Here is a 23279-nt window from a genome sequence, read left to right as displayed (position 1 = left end):
GTTTCTCATACAAAGTTTTGCCAGTACTTGAGTTTTTATTCAAAATTTCAGGATGGTTGAAGACTTTGCTGAAATACATTATGACAAAAAATATATATGTATCTGAGAAAATTATTATTCATTTTCAAAGTTCCTATTCCACATGGTCAAGGGAAAAGCCTCCAGTGAACAAGAAGCAAAAAGCTTCAAAGGCAGACCACAAGTAAAGACGTTCAAAAACACAATATTTTTTATAAGCTCAAGATTTTGCGAAAGCTGTGTTTTGCACTATTGTTGAATCCTTTGGTTGCTAATTGTGAAACCTGGCTTGCTGTAATAAATCTTCTACTCTTCTAAATGAGTACTATAATAGAGAAAGTAAACTAAGCATGCTTCAGAAAGTCTACTTGGTAACGATGTGACTCCTCCTTCCACCACTGGACGCTAATGCACAGAATATACAATTTCAATAATCCTACCTGCAGGATGGACACAGTCTGTGAGAAGTGGTGCTGTTCCATCGTTGATGTGGAATAGAGAGCAGCTAAGGGGTGATCAAATTTCTGAAGATAGCTGTTGCTGTAACCTCTGTGATCCAGGTCATGACACAGGCATGCAACTAAAAGACCCTTTCGCTACAAGAAAATTGACACAAGCATGAAAAGCAAGATGTATTTCCTGCCCCTAGATGTCACTCTCTACCCAAAATACTGCAGAAGTTGCAGAATGCTAACACTGCCTTCAAGCAGCACATGTGGAAATATCCTTAAAAATGAGATAAACATGACAGTAAGGACATGCTGAATTAAAATTCTTGGTCCAAATGTAATTATATTATGCATTTAAAAATCGTTGCTGGACATAACATACTATTGGATGGACTGTGCTTCAGAAGAAATCTGCATTTTAAACAGTCTGGTTATCCAATGAATCCTTACCTTTGATGTTTATTAAAATAATAAAAAGCACAGTTATTGAAGGAGTTATTATATACTATTGGATGGACTGTGCTTCAGAAGAAATCTGCATTTTAAACAGTCTGGTTATCCACTGAATCCTTACCTTTGATGTTTATTAAAATAATAAAAAGCACAGTTATTGAGGGAGAAGAAGCATACAAAATGTATGATCTGCTGGTTAAGACAGGTGCACTGAAGTTCAATACCGATCTGCCTCTGCAACACTCCTAGAGATGCTAACCAAGTCTCCTAGTGGGGTTTTTTCCTAGGAAGTCACTAACATGAGACATGAACAAGGCTGGACAATGCAAATGTAAACAAATAAAGACAGTAAGTGGTTTTTTATATAATTAATCCTTAATATCTTGAAGAAATGGAGTCCCTGAAATCTCTTTTTCAAAAGGTTTTCACATAGCTCATGTGTTTGGAAAAAAAATTCATTAATGTTTATGACTGTCACTGTTGGCATGAAGTATCGTGAAAATTTCTTCAGAGACCCAATATCTTTGTCTTACAATTGGTTCTAATGAGTGTTCAGTAAACAAGGATAAGGCTATAAAATTAAGCAGAAAAAGAATATTGATTACCCATCTATTAAGTGCACAACATCCAATCTGGATACTATACTAAGAGACCCATGAGTCTGTGGAAAAATAGCAATGATGCATTAGAAATACTATCACAAATACACCATGTGCAGAAATAAGGCTGTAGCAATGCTAACTGTATTTCTGATTTTGATATCTTTTCAATACTGCATCTTGTGAAGTGTATTTTTAAAAAGCATATAAAAACCCCCATGTGATGCAGCAGCACATGTCCACACAGATCCTCAACAGAGGAGGAACCCTTAGGAACACAACACACACCTCTATCACTTGAAGTTATGCAGTAACAGCTTGTCCCAATCTCCATGTCTCAGGAAGTTATTCTTGTCTCAGTCCTTCAGGATTATACAATACATAATAACAGTGCTCTTGTCCTTGTACCTATTTTGGTATCTGCTTGGATCCCAAATCTTTAACCACTGCATTTTTCTCTATTTTTCTCCAGATCAGTGTCTCCTTTATAGTGTTTTATATTCCTATCTCTAAATCTATTGAGGTTCGTGTCAGCATCCCTCACCTGAGATTACCCCATCCCTAGATCCCCAAACTTTCTTTCAGCAGTTTCCTGTATTCTTGTTGGATTCATCTCCAGTATCAAGAAAGGAGACTGTTGAAAAGAGCTGGAACCTAGACTGGGGATAAGACATTCAAACAGATGAAGGCTGGCTGGAGTTTTCAGGGAAAAAAAGACTGTTTCCATGTCTCTTAACAGCTGTCTCTTTTGCTCTCCCTTTCTTTCTTACTCTCCCTCTCCAAAGAGATGGGGCTTCCTACTTGGTTACGACTGAATGTTATCAGAGCTTTAAAAATTCTCTGAGGCTGTACTCCACAGATTTTTTTTTTTCTTAAAGTAATACTGATTTTTTTCAGACTTGTATAGCATGGCCAAATTTCAGCATATGACTGGCATATGCCACTTTTGCATTTCAGTGTCAATTTTCAAGTCTCTGCTTTACAGCAGGATAAACTAGACCTTTTCAAATGAAAGCTCACCAAGTTTCATTTTACTCTTATACACTGAACAAAACTTTGATTTCTACTAGTATGTCTCTTTTAAAGAGCCAAAAATTGTGCCTGGAATTTCCCTAAATGAATCACCTTGAGGAAGTTAACAGAGCCTGGAAAATTACAGCCCAAATGGATAATATTTGGCAGAGTTATGCACAACTGAGAACAAGTTCTCCAAGTCAGAAGTTTCATGTAACATTAATTAGAGACAGCACTCCCTGTTGTACCATAATTCAGAAGAAAAACAAGTGACAGTTTTCCATACTGTGTATTAACATTCTAAGCCTTCTATTTTACTAATTATTTATTTCCACTTAGTGATCTGTTTAGAGTTTGGCTCTTCTCCTTTACTCACATATGTCAACCAGCTCTGCAACCCTTGTCCTCCAATTCAGGATCTCCCAGACCTCACAGGATTCAAGATCCAGGGTGTTTCCCTCCCTCACAGAGGGATAGATCTGACAGTTAGTGAAATAATTAATGACTGTGGTTGTAAGGGGACAGGGAGAACCCCAAAACTTTGACACAGATTTATAGCAAATCAACTACTGCTTTTTAAGGGGCAGTCCTGAAAAACATGACTAGGATTGGGAATCTGAGCAATCTTCCTCCCTCAAACTCTTTACTCACATCCGTTTCTCCATGCAGACCTTTACATACACTCTGCCCGAGCTGACAAAAAAACTCTAGCACAGAAAATATTCTAGAGTACATTTAGATGATGAGAGCACTCATCAGCTGACAGCTCTGATGAGGTGTGGTAACTGATACCATCATGTCACCTACCTCTAGATCAGTAAAAAGCCCCTGGTTGTTCTGCAGTATGGCATACATGCAATGGGCAACGGTAACTGCATGCTTCCAATTGTGGTAGGGCACGCGGCGATAGTTCTTCTTTACAGACATAGTAAATCGGCACAGCTTTTCAAGTTCAAAGCTGGGAAGAAAATAATTTGGTCAGAGAAAAGAAATAGGAACAGGAAAAACAACCAGCAGAGGAGAAATGATGGTAAAGACCCTTCTTTACCCTTCTTGCTAGGATTGACTCTCACTGTGGATGACTCATTGAATGACATGAAGAGTCACTCAAGTTTGGCAAGGACAGAGGAGCGTGGATGCCTGACAATGCTCTTAGTTTAATCTGTTAAATTCAGGAACATAAGTCATGCTACTCAGCTCAGTCAATAGAATTCCATGACCTTCCCTGCTCCCAGAAACTTGAAGTGATTTCTTTCAATTGCTTATTCAACTTGAAATATAGTTCAACTCCACATCTAATGGACAATTTAAAAACATGATTTGTGATCAAAACAGAAAATTCAGGGATTTTTAAGCAAAGGACTTTTAAGCAGAAGAAATAAACCTGATTAATTAGAGGTGCTCCATATTGACATTGTAAGAAGCAGAAGATTTTATTTTTCCAATACTTGTACATTTTTTCTTCCAGTTTAGACTCACAGAACAGAAATTCACATCTCACGGTTTCTTCACTTCTCAACAAATAATATTTTTTTAAGTCCTAAATCAATGACTTTTTCCCTCATAAAAAGGCAGTTTTCCTTTATTCCATTTTTCCCCCTGTTGCTGCGATTTGGCTTTCTTTCTAAGTTCCATGTTTTAATAATTTCTTGGGTAATCAGGAAAGTGGTACAGTGAGAAAAAAGCCTGCATGTCTCTGACCTATGTGTAAAAAATGCAGACACATCTACTACATGGAAATAGGCAGAAATGTGTATTTCTACAGTTGTGTGCTGAGTAACGTAATTATTATTCTCAGCCTTAATCTGACATTAAGAAAAACAGAGGCATATTGTCTTTCAAAAAACTTTAAGCTTTTTTAATTCTAGAAAATCAGACAGTGATAGAACTATTGTTTAAAGTAGTACATCATAACTCAGAATAGCAAAATAGTCACTTTCATCTACATCCACTCTCAACTTAATGGTTATTACAGGATAGTATAATAATAGCCAAAGGAAAAATCATTATCTGTGATGCCTGAATATAGAATACTACTACTTCGTCCAATGCTGTATTTTGCATACTTTATTAAAGCAGTAAAATATTACTCCTTCAGAAGAGAAAATATAGTAAGTATGATTCAATTTTCTCTGAAATTCTCCCAGGACAGGACAATTATACATTACATTGGTAAAAACTTTAAGGCACAACCTTATTCTTCAATATATTAAAATCAAATTTTAGTCCTAAAATGTTTCAGTGTGTTTTAAAGGTTTGAGAAGTTTTGTTCTTTCAGAAATTAAATACATGTCCTGTTCCAATAGTCTCCTTTTCAAATATTTTCCTCATTTTTGTTTCCCTAATTTTATATGTGAAAGCTGAGGCTCATTTGAAAAACATCAAGCAGATATAAATTCTTTCTCATCAAAGCTACATTTGAAAGGAAGAGACTGGGAGTCAGAGAGAGAACAGAACCTGACTGAAAATACAAACCCCAACCCTTCATCCACAGCCATTCAGTCTGGAATGGAGACAAGCTAACTACACTGAGCAGTAGAGAACTGTGTTCAGAAGAGTCACCTACTTTGCAGCATTGAGGAAGACTGAGAAAGATCCTCTGGTTTGACTGCATGCTTTGGGGGTATCCATTCAGTTTTTAAAATAAAATTAAATGCCAGCAAACATTCCTGAATGTTGCTCCCTTTTGTAGGGACGTACTTCCTCTTTCAATTGACCATCTGTATGTTTTCCGTAATTTGGAGCAGCTCATTTCTTTTAGCAATGGGCCATACTTACCCAACTACTGATCTCAGTAATGATAAGGAACACAGAGAAATAACAGCGAATGAAGGATTTAATTTGAAAATAATCCACTTCTATAATTAATGCACAACTATGTAAATAACTGATTCATTTAGCAAGATAAGATCTGATCTTGGTTTACTTTTACCATATACATTATTAATTTCGGCAATTGTATATTCAAAAAGTCAGTTTTCATGCACATTCTCTCCTTTTTGGGAAGAGTATATTTTTGTTGCCTTTACCATCTTCTGTCTGAAAAGCAAAATCATCTCAGAACCAAAAAATTTTTCTGTATATTAGAAGGACAACTGTTAGGATGACATCATGAGTTCTTTAACCTCACTGTTCCCAGATTTTATTAACTAGGGACCAAGAAGGTGTGACAAGAAATCCATACTGTTTATTACAGCCCTGTACAGACCAAACATAGTAAATAAACATCAAAGAAATAGACCTTGAATTAGGAAGTAATTATCTCAAAAATTTTAAGTAAATAAACACAGACTTAACAATTAAATAAAGAAATAATATACTTCATACCAGGCTGTCCCACAGGACTGGTGAACCATATAGACAAAAATAGCTGGCCAAACATCTTCGTATGGACTGATATCAAAATGGTATCTAAGAAGAAAGTTTCAGTTTAGAAAAGACAAATACCTTTTCATTGTTACTAAAAACAAGTGAAAATGACTAGGAAATGTATACCCAGCAAGATTCACTTCTTTCTGAATACACACAGAAAGCTGAATTTACAGATTATATTTTGCAGCAATGTCAAATTACGTATTTCTGCTAATGTCAATGAAATTATGCTAACAGTTTCAAGCAATAATTTAGTAATTTATGTTGGAAAAGACCCTTATCATCAAGTCCAACAGCTAGCTTTTGGCTTTTTTTACATAACAGAAATATATCTTTATCTAAGGATCCATGGATTAAGTAATAGACAAAAAAAAAAAAAATCTCAGGAACAATGAGAGAATATACACGCATTCCTAAAATATTCAGGACTTTTCCCAGGAATAGTAAAGATGGTGTCTCTAATAATATATTTACTGGCCTTTTTTTCCAATAATTTCTGTCACAAATTGCATGAGACTCACTCTAATTATGATAGAGGAAAAAAATCAGTTTTTACTGGCTAATAGAAATTAAGCCAAAACTTCAAAAATTTAACATTTAATACCATATCTTTAATGTTTCATTACCTGAAGACTTGTCCCGTCCCCTGATCACAGAACCACAGAATAATGAGGTTGGAAGAGACCTCTAGGATCATCAAATCCAACCTATGCCCTAACACCTCAACTAGACTACAGCACCAAGTGCCATGTCCAGTCTTTTTTTAAACATATCCAGAGATGGTGATTCTACCACCTCCCTGGGAAGACAATCCCAGTACTTTATTATTCTTTTGGTGAAAATTTTTTTCCTAATATCCAGCCTATACCTTCCCTCACATAGCTTGAGACTGCATCCTCTTGTTCTGTCAGTTACTGCCTGGTGGAAGAGACCGACCCCCACCTGTCTACAACCTCCCTTCAGGAAGTTGTGAAGAGCAATAAGGTCACCTCTAAACCTCCTCTTCTCCAGGCTAAACAACCCCAGTTTCTTCAAATGTTGCTCAGAGGGCTTGTATACCAAGCCCCTCACCAGCCTTGTTGCCTTCTCTGAATGCACTCAAGTGTCTCATCGTCCTTCCTAAACTGAGGGGCCCAGAACTGGACACAGCACTCAAGATGCGGTCTCACCAGCACCGAGTACAGGGGAAGAATGACCTCCCTGCTCCTGCTGGTCACACAATTCCTAATGCAGGATGACATTGGCCTTCTTGGCCACCAAGGCACATTGCTGGCTCATATTCATCCAGCTGTCCACCAGCACCCCCAGGTCCCTTTCCGCCTGAACACTGTCCAGCCACACTGTCCCCAGCTTGTAATGTTGTAGGGGATTTTTGCGGCCAAAATGTAGAAATTGGCACTTAGACTTATTAACTTCATGCTGTTGGACTCTGCCCATCCATCCAACCGATCTAAGTCTCTCTGCAACAATACTAAGTCTCTCTGATAACAATACTGAAGCCTAATTTTAGGGACAGAAGAACTGTTTTTCCTGCAATTATTAATTAACCTTTTCCCTGCACTTTCTGTTCTGCAAGTCCTACATTTTTTCTCCATGGAACTTTAACTGTTTGGCACACTGAAGAGCACAGCAGCTTGTGAGAGGAATGAAGGTAGCTGAATTGCTTGGAAAATGGTGAAATGTATTCTGCTTGAACTAAAGGATGTTAATATAATTTAGAATGAAACCTGTCATCGTTGCAAGTAAAATTCATTTTTGCTGAGGAGGTGGGTTATATAATATCACCTAACAAAGCACAAGAAATTGTATTACAAAGAATAGGCTTCTATTAGGGTGTAATCCTGCAAGCTGTTAGTGCTCTGGCATTCAAGCAAATCACTTCAGCACGTAATGAACTTTAACTATAAGCAGCCCCTGTTAAACACAGGCTTTCACCTCGCTCCCAGCTACAATGCTCAATGCCGAACAGAAGTGAGCAAGCTCTGGAGATGAGGTTTAAAAAGACAATTTAGGTTTTGTGACTCAATAGCTGATTTTAGGCACCGGTTACAAGAGTAGAATTTATTGTCCTGGCCCAAAAAAGTGACTTAAAAATATGATGGCTCCCATTGTTAGCGTTGAGTGGGGACTGGCCAATAAAATGCAGATAGAGGTTCATCTTCAACATCCAGCAGCTGAAAACTGAATTATGTCAGAGAAAGCCTAAAAGGCTGGATGGGAAGTCCTCCTCCAAAGTTAGGCTGCAACTCTACCCTCTAACACCTGGGATTTATAACCCTGAATTGTCACATTCTCCTTCTTCAATAAGCACAAGCAAATGCACAACACACACATACATCCATACTCAGAACTCACAAAAAACTAAACACCCCCTACACACACACATATGCACGCACCCCAAAACCAAACCTAAAAAACACACACAACCCAGAAAACCCCAGGAATGAGCTGGGAGAAATATGTTTAATTCTAAAATACATCCTAGGGAATGAGATCATTCATTTGGCCTTAAGTACTGATGTCCCAAGCTTGGCTTTCTCTCTGGCTCTGAGCTGATAGTGATTTGGGACTACAAGAATGAAAGCTCATCTCTACAAATCCTAGATAAAAACTAATGCTTAAAGCAACTACTGTATCTACCTATCCATGCCTGTGGAAAAATTCTGAGTATGTATAATTTTATATCTTTGATGGATAAATTTTGTTCACGGGTCATTAAGTATAGCTAAGTATAAGAAAGCCAGAGATAAAACCACAGATTGCTATAGTACAATAATAAAAGTGCTTCCTAATAAAACTCTACTACAAGTAAGAAAAAAAAAAATTAACAGGCTACATACAACTGCTGCTACATTAGAGAAAAAAATACTTACAGCTCAATTTCCTTATAAATATGTGGAGGCAGTGTACAGTGCATGAGATTTTGCCACTCTTCTGCTGTACAAACACTATGGTAGGATAGCTTCTCCATCGTTACACGGTAAATACACTCTGAATGACGAATTCTGTGGTACATCTGAAAAAGCAAATTCAGGCACAAACGTGGAATTTTAATAAAGGAAAAAAATTACTTCCTGTATTCAAGCAGTGATTATTGCAACACACATCTGCAGAAATGACAGTGCTTTTGGCTGCACAACTTCACACATTAGAAAAGCGACAGATTGCATTGAATTCAGTACTTCTAGGAAACCAGGCCTTCTAACGCATCACTCTTCATCTACTCACTCAAGTAAATAACTAAGGCTTAGCTGACTTTTAACTGCATGTGAGCTCTCCCAAGAAAAACAATCCAAGTTCAGGAGCCAAAAACAGAGCTAAGTCCCTTGCAAAATTCTGACAGAAAACTTATAACATGACACAAGTCATATTTTCTGCCGCTGTATGAATTCTATTAATTGGTAAAAATTACTGCTATCTATGCACAATAAAAAGTATGTGGGATGTTTCTCGTACCTACATTAATATTCAGTATGAAAAATAAGTACAGTTAATTACTCAGAAGTTCAGACATGGCATGGTTTACAAACAAGTGAGGACATAACAATGCACTAGTTAAAAAATCCTCTGGAGAAGTACAGCCTGAATGGTAACATTCACAATGTAAAAGCAGTGAACTCACACACAGCTGAGTGTACATAGTCTCAAGTGTAATTTATATGAAGGCCATTCTACCTGCCTTGATCCAAGTGAAACAACTTGAGGCACCTGGTAATAAAATTTGCTGCCCCAGTGTACCACTGGGATGCTATTGGTAAAATTAATTCATGTAAATCACCAGGCATAACTGGCATTGCATTTTATCTTACCTCCCATGAATATAACTCAGTTCTTCGGCATTGCATTTTTTACTGAATTTTTATACTTATATAGTAATGATCATTATATTGCTTATGTTTCCTACAGGCATAGTAAATTTTGAGATGATGAAGGGTTTGAAGACAAAAATAGCTACCCACTCTTATCTAGAAGCATGGATAATTATAAGTATATACCACAGCATATAAGCGCAAAAATTGATCTTTGAATATTAAGAATATGGAATTAATAGAATATACAGAATATTTCCATTCCCCAATTAAATTTATAAAATGTAATTAAAATTTTAAAAAGTAAATAAGAATCATATTTTTTAGTGGAAAAAGGAAGACAGATATCATACACATTCCAGAGCTTTCTCATTTTAGCTACACAAAATTGATATAAGCAGAGTATGGTTGTTTCAAATGAAATCCCTACCATCCTCTTTAAATAGAATCATTCACCAAGGAATACAGCATTAATTCAATGAAATAGACTTACAAATCATTTTAATAAATGGTAATATCAAAATACTTAAGTATTCTCATTATAACTTACAAAACTGTAAATAAAACTTACATTAGCACAGTGTAAGGCTAAAGCACAAAAGACTGCAAACATTTTAAAGTTGTTCTCATCAGTTTTAGAGAAGGCACTTCCACTTATTTTGTTAACCATCTGCACAACACCTATTACACTTCCTCGGCTCACAATAGGCATGCACAGGATATTTCTGGTTGTGTAGCCTGTGTAGAGGTCTACTTCTCTGAAGATCCATAAAGGAGAAAGAAAAAAGAGAAAAGAGTTAATATCAATAGGTATCTATTCCTTGATTCTCAGAAATGCTGATGTACAATATACTTAATCATATTAAAGTAGACCTAATTAGTACCTGCAAGAATTTCACCCTCAAAACCCTCAAATATTGTTATCTACTGTGTTCATACTTAGAAAAAACTTTTTAATCCTTTATTCTTCATTTGCAAGACAAAGAATTAATATTGTCCCAAACACAAAAAGAACATTTGGGTATTCTTAGGCATGCTATTTGTTAGTGAACTATTTTTCTCCCATGAAACAAATGAGATTGCTGGGGGACTGATAATGAAAATTGGCAACAATCTAAGTAAATTTTTCTCCATTATATTAATGTTTGATAAAAATACTTTTATTTGTATCTTCAAAGTATCTCTGATGGCTAAAGCATTTAATAAACATCTATAATTACCTCCTTGCCAGAGGACTACAGCTCCATGAATGAATCTCAATATGAAATTTAAGTAGTAATTTTATATTAAAGGTTTGATGAGCTATCTTCCCCTCCAATGAAGAGCATCCTACCTGTTAAAGCGTGGGTCTGCATAGGCATCAGGGATGTTAAGGACTTCTCCTGTTCTTGCCACTTGACCAGCTATTCCTTTTTCTATAGAAAATCTGGAGAAAATAAAAATGTGTATTAGCCAAAAAACATAAAACACATTTTTCTAGTGGAGTCTGTCTTGGGCACAGTAATGAGTGTTCCCAACCAGCGGCATTTTCTTGCTTTGAGGAGAAAAATCTTACAACAACTAGTACCACATAATAAAACAAAAAAGCACATCCTAATAGATACTTTCTGAAGACATTGTATATAGCTATATAGTTTAATACAAAACATGCCATAACATTACCATTTTTGTGACAAAAATTCAAAATCTTCAATAACCCAGGAGGTTATCCCTAATAAACATAACATTGGTACAGAACTCAGACTTGTGTTTACATTTAAAAGGTACTGATTTTATTATGACTTTTACATACTCATTGCTTCTTCAGACACAACAAAGGCAACATGGAACTTGTTTCTTTGGGTGGCGTATGTGTGTGGATTTGGTAACAAAATTTTGGAAAAAGACCAGTGGAAATTTCATAGCTGAACATTATATGGATTGTCAATGGGAATGACTAGCCTGCTTCATGACAATCAAACAATGCCATGGTACTAACTGCTTCCCTTAATCACCACAAGGAAGTTAAACACAACAAATATATTCCTAAATGATATCACAAAAATCAGTACGTCTGTCTTGTGAGTAAATAATTTTCAATATTTCAACATAAAGCAGTTATGATATAAAATCAGAAGATAATTTATGGAGAAAAACACATAAAAAGAATCATACGTGGAACGTTTTGAAGTCTAAATGTACCCTGGTAGTATCCTGGTGCCTGGTATTGAAGTCAGTGATAAAGCTGTCAGGCTTTCACCCTGCACATCTGACTTTAAGTTAGATTTTTCTGTTGCTTCTTATGATAGGTACATCACACCAACTTAAGACTCCTTCCTGATGACTCACTCAGTGTCACTTTCTTACAGATATTTAAGTTGCACTTCACTTTCAGTATACAGTACCTGTGAAATGGCTCACACCCTTGCACTTAGAATCAACATTTCAATAACATACCGAGAAGACAGATAGATATAAGCAGAAGGATATAAGCAAGAAAAACAATTATCACGAAGGAGTATGAAAGTGCATGTTAAAGCAGGCCATCTTCTTTAATTTACACCACCTCCTTGCTTGTCAGTACGCAAATTGCACCAATTTTAATTCCTTCCATTCTCACTCACACAATGGTAAGTGGGAGTAAGTTTGTCTAAAGGAGTCTTAGTGAAGACATGAATCACATCTCATACTGGCCCAGAACTTTAAAAGAATAAGGAGGAAATGAAAAAAGTTCTGATAAAAATCAACGCTGAATATTTTAGAAAAATTTTAGTATGAGATACTTAGTCATAAAATTCTTTACTTTTAAGAAGCTGAAAATCTGAAACCTGTATGCCTTTGAAAATCTTAGTCTGGATCTATTAGGGATTTATAATTTTTGAAAAGTGAAAAACTATATTTACTTTATTGTTTAGCCTCTTTCATTAAAAAAGTGCACAAGCGCAAAAATTAGGTACCTGTGGCATGAAGCAGAAATACACATAACCTTTAGTCAGAGAATCATTTCTAGTCATTACCAGACAATATACATTTTCAATTTCACCACTTCAAGCATTTTTCAGTATCACAATTAATTGAAAGTTTGAAAATCTAAATTCACATGAGAAAAGTAAAATTAAATTACTGAGCTTGAAATCTTCAAAGTGAATGACCACTTCATACTCAATTCTACATTTGCCTAATCCATCCACAGGAAGTACAAATTGTGATTTCCTTGCTTTGGATGTGCTGGAATCACACCAATTTTAATTCCTCTTGGGAACTCTCTTGGGAAAAAAAGTCCCAAACTGGCAGACTATGGATTAGGTGCACTATTACCTGCACCTTTACCTACCTCAGAACACCTCTGTTTTTTTCCCAACATGATTTCCAAAAGGACCGCCTCCGGAAGACGGCATTTCCAGGAGTGACGTTATAGCTTCAGAGACGCTGTTTCGATGGCACTGCAATGTCATTCCCAGAAGTACTACCTTCTGGAGGCGGGTCCTGGTGGGAATGATATCACAGTATGACAAGTATTGTCAGTGTACCTGCAGATAGGCACAGAAACTGGGTAATAAAATGCCTGCAAATCCATAGTTATAATGAAACTGCACTCTTCTGCTAGCTATTCTTACCGTATTTCTTTGGTCTTCTTGAAGACAGGTTTTCCATCATTTTCTTCTCCAATATCAAAAAGGTCTGAATACAGCTCCTTATTTTTGTGGTCTACCTGGAAGAGTGCACACCTATCTGCATTCACCAGGTTTTTTGCATATATCTACAGACAAAAAACAAAACTAGAGTTAATGGTCATGAGTTGGATTATCTCCAGTCATTTACCTGATAAAAATATGCATATCTGTACGATAAAAGTTTTGAGAAGCTATCCAGGACGGAAATCTGTTTGAAGAAGCAATCTTTTAGGATAAAATTCAGAAGTAAAATCTTGAATTCAATATTTTCTTTGTAAATTTGAGTATTCTCCTCAAGAAATGCAGGAATATCTTCAGAGACTTGAAAGTTTTCCCCCAAAAAAATAAGCTTTCCTGTTTAATTGTTTTTCAAGGCTTCCCAAAATAGTACCTTTCTTCCCTCTACGTTCAGATACTATTCACCTTAACCTGATTTTAAATAGATAAGTTAGAGCAAGATGTAAGAACAATTTTGGCTTTTTCCTTCATCGTCAATACAAATGTATTGGTATTTAATATCCAGCAAGTCAGACCTAACAGAGAGTGTAGTGTTTGCTTCTAAAAAAGCTAAGTGTGCCTGTAAAAAACAACACCCAAATGATCCTTGTGGGTCCCTTCCAAGTCAGAAATACTTTGTGACACTGTGGTTCTGTCCTTAGAGGTATACTATGGATTGCCATATGCAAAGGGATAGGAACTGGCTGTACCCTCCTGATGTCAGGGACAGTACTTGCACAGGAGCTGAGACTTAGAGATTGTGCATGAACTAACCAAAGCCAAGGAAGTACCACAGTACAACAACAGACTTGCATGGTCTCTGTCTTACTTTGAACCAACTAGTTTTATCTCAGCAAAAATAACTCCCAGAAGCACTGACTGTCAGAACAGAATCATGTCTTGGGAACACAGCAAGTCTTCACTGAAGTATTTCTCAGACATACAACAGTCTTTCTGAGAAAAAGAGGAAAAAGTGAGACAAAAAAAAAAAAAAAATCAAACAAGGATCACTGTGCTAAGATGCCCATATACAGGCACAAGAACCTGCTCTATCCAATTCAGACCTCTATCCGGGTTTCCTGTGTTTCTTATTTGCTCAGAAAGTACAGCAACTCCACGGTAGAGTATGATCTGAGGTGGATCTCTTTCCACATTATATGTAACCCCTATCTAGTCATTCAGTACAGAAAAAGGCTAACAAAATCTTGGTGTGCAATGCATGCAGTTGGTATGTTTTAAGGATTCATAAGACTTACATATGAATTATCTCCCCCATCTCTTTTGTCTTCCAAAAGTAAAAAAAAACCAAAGTATTTAATTTCACAGTAATGCAGATGGACAAATGTTACAACTCGTCAGAAAAAAAACCCCATATGAGACGAAAAATCATTAGCTGAGACTCCCTAGTTCAATGACATAAGAAGGGAACTGCTCAGATATCATCTAGCCCAAGTCCAGTATTTGGAGGGCCCTCCCAATACAGACCGAATCTGTGTTGAGGAAGATTCTGTTGTCTTCTACTCCATTCACTCCATCAGAACAGAAAATTCAGGCAGACTCCAGTCTAAAAGGTAAGACTTGTCCAATTTTTCCCCCTTAGAGTATTAAGATATTTAAAGACCTTAACCACTTGGACTGCTTATTTATTTACTCAAAAGAGAGTGAACAGAAACTGCCAAAAGGACAAGGGGTCCAGTAAATGCTTCTATTCAGATACTGTATCAGATTTCTCTGTAAAATCTACAGCACAGTGTTGACTTTATACAATTAATCTTTTGTGGTTTAATGCACATGACTCAAGAACTTACCTTGGTCATGACTCATGCTTTTCAAAAATGATTACTTAAACAGTACTAATTGAGAAATAGTTAATGGGAGGAGAGAGTTTTACTTCTCTAAATCCCTTGCTCAAATCCTGAGCAGTGGTGGAAAGAGAATATCAGTACAAAAAGTATATTCTGCACTGTCAATAGGGAAGCCAGGGACCACCTTTCGCTAAGCTGCTTGTGCTCAATCATATGCGCAAGAAAATTTGTAAGGCAACTTGAACTTTTACTTCCCTTCCTTACATTTACATTCAAAAACACCCTTATATCACTAGCTTTGCTGAGATATTTTGATGAAAATAAAAATGAAAAGACTGGAAAGAAGCACGTATTTTTTCTTTAGCATTGCAGGAACAAATCAAACCATAAGTGCAATCACCAAAGGGTGAAGCAGTGAGAAGAACTTTCTCAGTTTCTCAGAAGAAACTGAGTTCTGGTCTTTTCTCACAGAGAGACACAGAATAAGCCACATAATGATCAAATCATGCTCCCATAAAATGGCAAAAAATGTACAAACACATAATTCAGCTAACTGGCTCAAGAAAGCGACAACAGCTACAGCTTAAAAGGAAGCTGAGTATGAAACATCACACAGGTTAAAATACAGACTCATGATGCAGCCAAGTGTTGGAAAAGATGATGAAAGAGTAAGCATATTTTACTGCCAATTTTGTTTTCACCAGATCTCTATTCACAGGGAAGAACAGGGAAGAATATCAATATTTGTTCTCAATGCCATATGTTATGTAGTATCAGTTCTTTTAAAGGCTAACCTATTTTAAGAGGTTCATTTAAATTGGAAAAGTCAATGTTCAGAAATGTGTCCTATGTGTACTTCACTGTGTACTAACTAGAATAACACAAACACTGCAGAATATTTCCATTACTAATTCACATTTCTAAATAAAACCACTTTATTGTTGTTTGCATTCTAACATTGCTGTCTTTGAATAATCTTGCTAAGATTATCACTTTGAAGACTGAGGCATGTATCAGAGTACTGTTGGAAAGTAATTTTTTGAATGTGCAAATTTTAAACAATGGTATCACAGACTTGATTCAGGTTTAAACTCAGGAAAAAGAACTGCAGAATGTAATGAATGTGCATAAAGCTAAAAAGCATAATTCACATATCAAACACTCAAAACATGCTATAAACAACCAGTTCACACACATTTGTTAACACTATTCAGGAAATAATTCTGAATTCAAAATTGATTTAGAAATTCATAAATTGCTTCTGAACAGTACTTTAATTCATTAATTAGTTATTTCAATGGGAAGAACTAACCACTTGGCTTTAATGGTTTCTATAAAACATTGACTGTCACTCTAGTCATGAATGTAGTTTTCCAAGGTCTTATACATCTCATTCAACAACTGGAAAAAATATCCTAGGAGTAATTTTTAAACTCCATCCCTTGCTACAGATAGTAACTTCTTCAGCAGTGTTTTGCAGCATGTAGCAAATTGAATTTAGGAAGAGGAATCAATATAACATGCTGAAATAAAAAGAAAACCAGAAGTCTTTCTGTTGCAAATTTCAAAATTTCTCAGAACACAATAGTAACTATTCAGTTCAGAGAAAGTCCTGTTTCATTCCTTATGAAAGCTGTGAACAGAAGTTGTTGCAAAAATGACAAATCAAACTGTCCTTTACCACCTTTTTTGTATAGACATGTTTATACTGTTTGCATTATGTATTCACTACAAACAGCTCATATATTTCAATGACATAATGTCTTCAAGGGAAGGAGAATGAAGGGCTTTAATACCTACAACTAATAAACTTAGAGGTGAAAAAGACAACTTACCATTATATGTTCAAGTAGAGAATCTATTGCAACTATATTATCAAAATATGTTCTGCAGAGAAAGAGAAGTCAGTAAACATTGGCATTTAGTCAAACACTTCTCAAATTAGTGTCAGGGGCTCTTGTTTCACTACAGCTTAACATGGAGCCAGAAAAGGTGAGGACAAACCACTGCACCTTGAAAATTACTGACTGGCTTGCTACAGCACAAGGGAATTAAGAAATGGTCCTAGCTCTTTTCCCTTAAGCTATTATTCTACAGAATTGAAAATATTCTTTATTATACATAGAATTTTCTCTGTAGAAAAAGGAAAAGACTACCAAATATTGCCTGCTGTGAACTGAATAGACTCCTGCTGAGCAACATCAAGATTGCATCAAAATGCTTTGGCACCTCTAACACACTGAAAATTTTAAAAGCAGAAGTAAAAAGGAAAGGAAAAGAAGTAGAAAGCAACAAAAAAATTCTTTCAAAATATCAAGAAATAGCTAAATCCATGTCATATTATCTAATCCTTAAAATTAAAAGGCAAGTATTCAAGAAACTCTTAATGGGTTTTCTCTATCAACACCAGTTGAAGTTGAAAAACGGGAATGATCTTGTAACTTAAAAAATAAAAAAGAATTTTAAAAAAATCTCAGTTTCACAGCAAAGTGGTAACTGTTCAAAGACAGTCAAGAACATTGAAAGATAAAGGTCAAACTTATTAGTAAAAGAAGTCTAAATTTTCCACATGCTGAGTATTAATAACCCTCAGAGTACAATGTTCCCAGCAGACAAAAGGCATTGTCCCATGGCCTTGAATATACACAGCTCGGTTCTGTTTGGGTCTAGTGGAAAGGAGATACAAAATACACTGGTCTGACATCGTCAGGGACATGAAGAGGTGGAGCACTGAACAGTCTGCCCTTTCTAAAATGTTACAGAACATGTCCTGGTGACTTTGCACACTAACAATTTCCTCACTGAAAAGTAAATTCACCTTCCATGTTAGAAAACATACAGACCACTTCCAAGAAGAAACTAATTATTTTCTTGCTGATATAAGTCTGTGCCTACATGAAGTTCATAAAGATAGTATTAAATGATATCCCAGTTTTGTGCCTTAAAACACAAACTTTCTTCTTTCGTTGAAACTAAAAAAATTCTAGCAAATGATAATGATATATGAGAATTATTTTCTTATAGAAAGGCATAATAAATATTTGCAGTACTTATTGCTTATTATCTTAAAAACATAAAACAATTACAAAATTCTTTAAAACAATCTCAGTACTATGCCAGTCCAAGAAAAAATTGCCAGTCCATAAATCTGGATAGATTAATATAGTTTTTTGGTAAACTAGTTCAGTATGGATGTTAGCAACATACAAGCACTCTGGAAAGGAATATAATGGTGCAAGACTTGGTCAGAATGCCCTTTGGGAGGCATGCTCTGAATTATGTTGAAATTAAAAAAAAGGTCATCCTGAGGAAAAAGTTTGGAAAAACATCTGGATACAACCAGCTTGCCCTTCTTGCATGGGGCAGACTCTTCCCTGTAGTTTATTACTCTCCCTTCCAGCTGGGTCAGTTCGGCTGCCTACATTCTTGAGCAATGGCATTGAGAATTGTTCATCAAGACCCACAGAAATGTTTGCAGCAAAAATACAAGATATCTCATGTTTCCACAGTATCATCACTGCTTTGTGAAGCACTTTGAAATTTTTTCTTCCAACTAGTTTCATAAAACACTGTTAAGATTTACCAAAAGTTCAGCTCTGGTTTATCTTTTAATTTATTGGTTATCTTTACTATTTAAAGATTCTTATAGCAGTGACAAACAAAAAGAGATGAAGGAAGAGCAGATCACCTAAGACACTAAACTGATTTTGCAAGTGTAGACTCAAGCTTTCACACTCTTTCTGTGCTTTCAAATTAATCTTGCCTTATAGTGACAAGAAATTCAAAGCAAACATATTACATGCAATAAAAGTCTTTGAAAATTAAAACAGATCATTCAGAAAACGTACAGGAAGATGAATAATGTGGCAGCCCTGATTCTTCAAGGATTTAACTCTGAAATCCATATTTTTATGAATACATGCATTCATGTCCAAAAAACTGTTGGGAAAATAGGGGAAGCTGAAGCACACTAAACTTTCTGTAAAGTCCTCTCAAGCCTTCTAAAATTGCTAAGAGACACCAAGCCTATTTTCTACTTCTAAAAAGATGGCCACATTTAACTCTGACAGAAGAGGTAGGAAAAAAGAGGAAAAAACCCCACGCAAAAGACCATAAGAATAAACAAATTCTGTAAGGTATAAATGAATGTCACATTTTCATCTGCACCACCACAAAAAATTATGAAAGGTAAACACCACTGCGACACACACCACTTGTTCTTGTCTCTGTGCTGAAGTTTTCCCACCCTCTGAAGTGTCCCTTTGCAACTGCTTGTGAGCTACTCTGAGTAGCTTCCACTACTGCTATTGAGTGAACACAGGTAAATTGGAAGAGCCATGCTAGAAAAGCTCATCAAGAATTCATGAGATTATCTTGCAAATCACACTTACTTCGATACATCAAGCAAGAAGTCATTCAGTTCAGTCTGCTTGGCAAGGCCCCGGCACACCTGGAAGCACACATCATAGAACCATTTGCTCCAGAACACTGATGTCAGAGGGAAACTGAAGTCCCATCCCTTTAATGTTTATTAGAAAAACACCAGTACTTGTGTGTGTGTGTACATACATGCATACATAAATATATATATATACACGTATCTGCTACAGCCCTGTATAAAATTAAGGCTGAATTTGTGTGCTGGGTTTCAATCTTAGCTATCTAGCTGCTGAGTTAAAACTGTGAAACACATAAAATCTTTCCTAAGATGCACTTAAAGCTGTTGGTTTTTACACTTGCTCATGCTGTCTCAAAGGCTGTCACTGACTGTGATTATGGAATGAACATTTCCTTAACCAGACCCTCAGCTCTTCTGAGAATGTCAAATATTTTGTTTCCCTTCTCCCTTGCCACATTTTTGCCACTTTTTTCCAGGCTGCAAAGTAGCATATAGACACAACTGTAGTCTGATATCAGACAAGTTTAACTAAGCTAAGCAGCAGATGATATATGCTCAACTTAGGGAGAAATCAGCATGAATATGAATACAGAAAATAGTATGCATCCTTCTTTTTAGAAGCAAAATGTTAGATGAAGCAAAGCTTTCAACTGTATTTTTACTTCACACATTTGCATACTCAGTATCTGAAGCATAATTGTACATCTGTATATTACTAGAGCAAGCACTGAGGCCAAAAGTAAAACAAACCTCTACTTCTTGTACATTTTACACTCACGATAATATCACTTAGAACTAGTAATATCTTTCATCTGTGCAATGTAGACACAAAATGCCAGATCAAAACTCTTGCGTTCTTCTCATGCAAAAAAACTTGGGAAGAGCAAGCCTTCTGCTTAGAAGAAGGAAGAGAAATAGAAATGGACAAGCTTGAACTTAACTTTCCCTTTTGTGTTTTGTTAGATGTGAAAGATTTCCCAATCAAGGAGAGAGTAATTCTTACATAGGTGAAGCTACAACTACATGCAATTGCAATTCTACTAGTGTACAATAGCTAGCAATTCTACTAGTGTACTAGCTGTCTGTTCCAGCTAACTCTGCCTAGATGGGAATGACCACCCCAAAGTCAGTGACTTCTAGCACAGAAGCAGAAAAGATTAGAGACTACAAGAGAAAAGCGGGAAGCTTCCTGCATGTCTTCTGACAAGTGTATGAAAGACAGCTTGAAAAAAAAGAATGTCATGAATTTCCTCCTGGGAGATGACAGAAGAATCTATTTTAGCATCTCCTCTGAGTTGACAGAATATGTTTAGTTTCAGTGTTACCATCTTCTGCTAGCTGAAGTAACAAAACCTATTAGCTAAGCTGCTGGGGTTTGCTAGAGCAGCTTGACACTGAAGCTCCATTAGGCACTCAGCTAGGGACAGCATGAAGCATCCTTAGTGGCAGTAGTTACAGGACCATGAAGCAGCTAGCGAGGATGGCTTAAAATAGGCTTTGCTAGCAACACTTCATAATTTCAAATGAAATACCAAAGCAGGAGGAAAGCAACCAGTTAGCCTTGCAGTTGCCTTTCCACGAGAAAACTAAACAACTGTGCAAAGTTGTTATGATAAATCTGCTTTAATCATTATTTATCTACTTTGTTCAAATTTCTTTCCTTTAGTACAAATACTGTTTGTTATTTGATCCATGATTGAAAGTGAGGAAAACTAGTCCAATGAACACCAAAAATGCTAACATATTTTCCCAGGTTCAAGGAAGGGGCCTTAATCGATGTTTTAGCAAGGACCTCCAATTAAATCTGATCATAGTCCATGCTCCTACTAAACACGTTCTGGAAGACAAGTAACACCATAAAAAAAATTAAAAACCACTCACACTTACTTGTACTTGATGTATTGCTACTGAAGCCCATGCAAGATTTGCTGTTGCAACCTGCAACAAAAGAGAAGAAACTCTCTCTGAAGAAACCTTGAAAACTGCACATCAGTGACATGCCTCTTTTCTCTATCTACCTGCTAAGTAAATTGACTGAGCTGTTTTAGACAGGCAGGCAGTAACAATTTAAGGGAAGACAGTTGTTTTGCAAAAGTCTCAGTGTACTTGCGAGTGTTTCAATTTTAGAGCTTACCAATGGTTTTCAGAAGAAGAATTGGGCACCCATCAGCTCAAAAATACAGCATCAAAACAAACATCACATAAGCCGAGGGCTTTAAAAATTACACTGTTGAAAGGCATCTGCCATAGAAATAAAATATGCCTTAAGAGCTTTCTGGGGCTGTATCTGTTCAGCAATAGCTACTTCCAGCTGTAAACAGGCACTGTTTCTCTCATTACTGTTTTGGTGGCAGAAGAACCAGACCTGATCCCTCAGCTCAAGTGTTTGAAGTATGACAGTTTCCAGGCAACATTTCAAACAAATGTCATGTAAACTGAAGCTAACTATGATGTGCTACCATGCATAATCTCCTGTCCTTGAAGCACAGGAGCTTTATGGGAACACAGGGAACAGAAGCACAAGAGGTCAGCTTTTGCATGCCCTCCTAAGGTATTTTTTTATTTTTATTTTTAAACAGAACACTTTGCACACATTTCATAAAAATTGCTAATGGCATCCAAAGGCTTTCTGAAACCTGAGAATGAAAAGAATGCTCAGAAAGCTACCTTAAAATATTTTTAATTTACTAATAAAATACTTTAATTTAGCAGCCACCCTTTTCCAAGTAGAACATTCATGAACTTTAGCTACAGCAGCTATTTCATATAACATTCATGTTTACATAAAACAATGCATGTCTGAGACTTATCTGAATTGTAGATTGATTAATGTAATAGGACAATTTTAAAAACTAAATACATTGTGTAGGTTACAGAATTAATGAAGCCTGGCTTTGTACAAATGCCTGTTCTTTGTTCTCTGAGCAAGGATATCGGCCCCACCACACTAAATCCCTACCCTGACCTCAGTCTACTGGTGAAAAAATATAAGACGTGACAACAAGCTGAAGTGTCATTGACTACCCAACTAATATACACATGTAAACATCAGATGAATGCTAGCATACTTAGCTTACTGATAAACAAAATATACACTTGACAAATACTGCTGCTGTTTTCCTTCTTTGGGAGGACTAGTTTTAGTACCTCTTGCCTGAATCTCTTCTTTTCACACAAATAATTCCTGTTCAGTACAGCTAAACTGCACCATAGTGGATCTCATATCACTGTTAAGACAACAAAAACCTGGCTAGAACTTACTCCATTTTTTCCTAGCTGTGTGTTCAGGTTCCCTTCTCTGGGGGACAGCACAGAGAGAAATTAATCCTTACATCAGAGACATCTTAATGGGACATAACAGAGATCCTCACCCTGACATGAGAGCAAAGATGCACCTTGAACACCTTTAGTACAGCAACAACCTTTGCGACACCTGCTCTATTTTCAAATCCATTTGTATTTGGCTAACAGCTTCTAACTTCAGACTGACAAATGGACATGTATGGACAACACAGCTACACAGAACTTACATGAACAGAGTAATGCTTGCAGAACAGTCACAGAAGGGAAAGATGAGTATAAATGAGAATAACTGAATAGGGAAGCATCAGAAGTTAAAAAAAGCAGAGGAAAGCTTTATGAATGTCACCTAGACTGGCAGGTCATCCAGGTACCAGCACTTCTATATACAGTTTCTAAGGACATCTAAGT

General features: G+C 36.3%; 1 protein-coding gene across 6 annotated transcripts in view; it reads right to left on the bottom strand.

Moving 5' to 3' along the window:
- The window catches only part of PDE10A (phosphodiesterase 10A), a 340723-nt gene that overhangs the window by 12642 nt on the left and 304802 nt on the right, over positions 1–23279 (bottom strand). For 5 of the 6 annotated variants that reach the window (XM_068185214.1, XM_068185216.1, XM_068185213.1 and 2 more), the window contains 10 exons: positions 21456–21506; positions 19561–19619; positions 17005–17056; positions 13311–13453; positions 11048–11140; positions 10286–10472; positions 8779–8921; positions 5861–5944; positions 3341–3491; positions 459–614 (listed from right to left, as the gene is read on the bottom strand). In XM_068185214.1, coding sequence (XP_068041315.1) covers positions 459–614; positions 3341–3491; positions 5861–5944; positions 8779–8921; positions 10286–10472; positions 11048–11140; positions 13311–13453; positions 17005–17056; positions 19561–19619; positions 21456–21506 — 1119 coding nt within the window. The remainder of the gene's footprint in view (positions 1–458; positions 615–3340; positions 3492–5860; positions 5945–8778; positions 8922–10285; positions 10473–11047; positions 11141–13310; positions 13454–17004; positions 17057–19560; positions 19620–21455; positions 21507–23279) is intronic. The other variant, XM_068185212.1, reaches the window with a different exon arrangement.

Source organism: Anomalospiza imberbis, chromosome 3, assembly GCF_031753505.1.
Source record: "Anomalospiza imberbis isolate Cuckoo-Finch-1a 21T00152 chromosome 3, ASM3175350v1, whole genome shotgun sequence".
NCBI classification, from domain to species: Eukaryota; Metazoa; Chordata; class Aves; order Passeriformes; family Viduidae; genus Anomalospiza; species Anomalospiza imberbis.
Note: the sequence above shows the minus strand (reverse complement) of the source record. Positions and strands in the feature narration are given on the sequence as shown.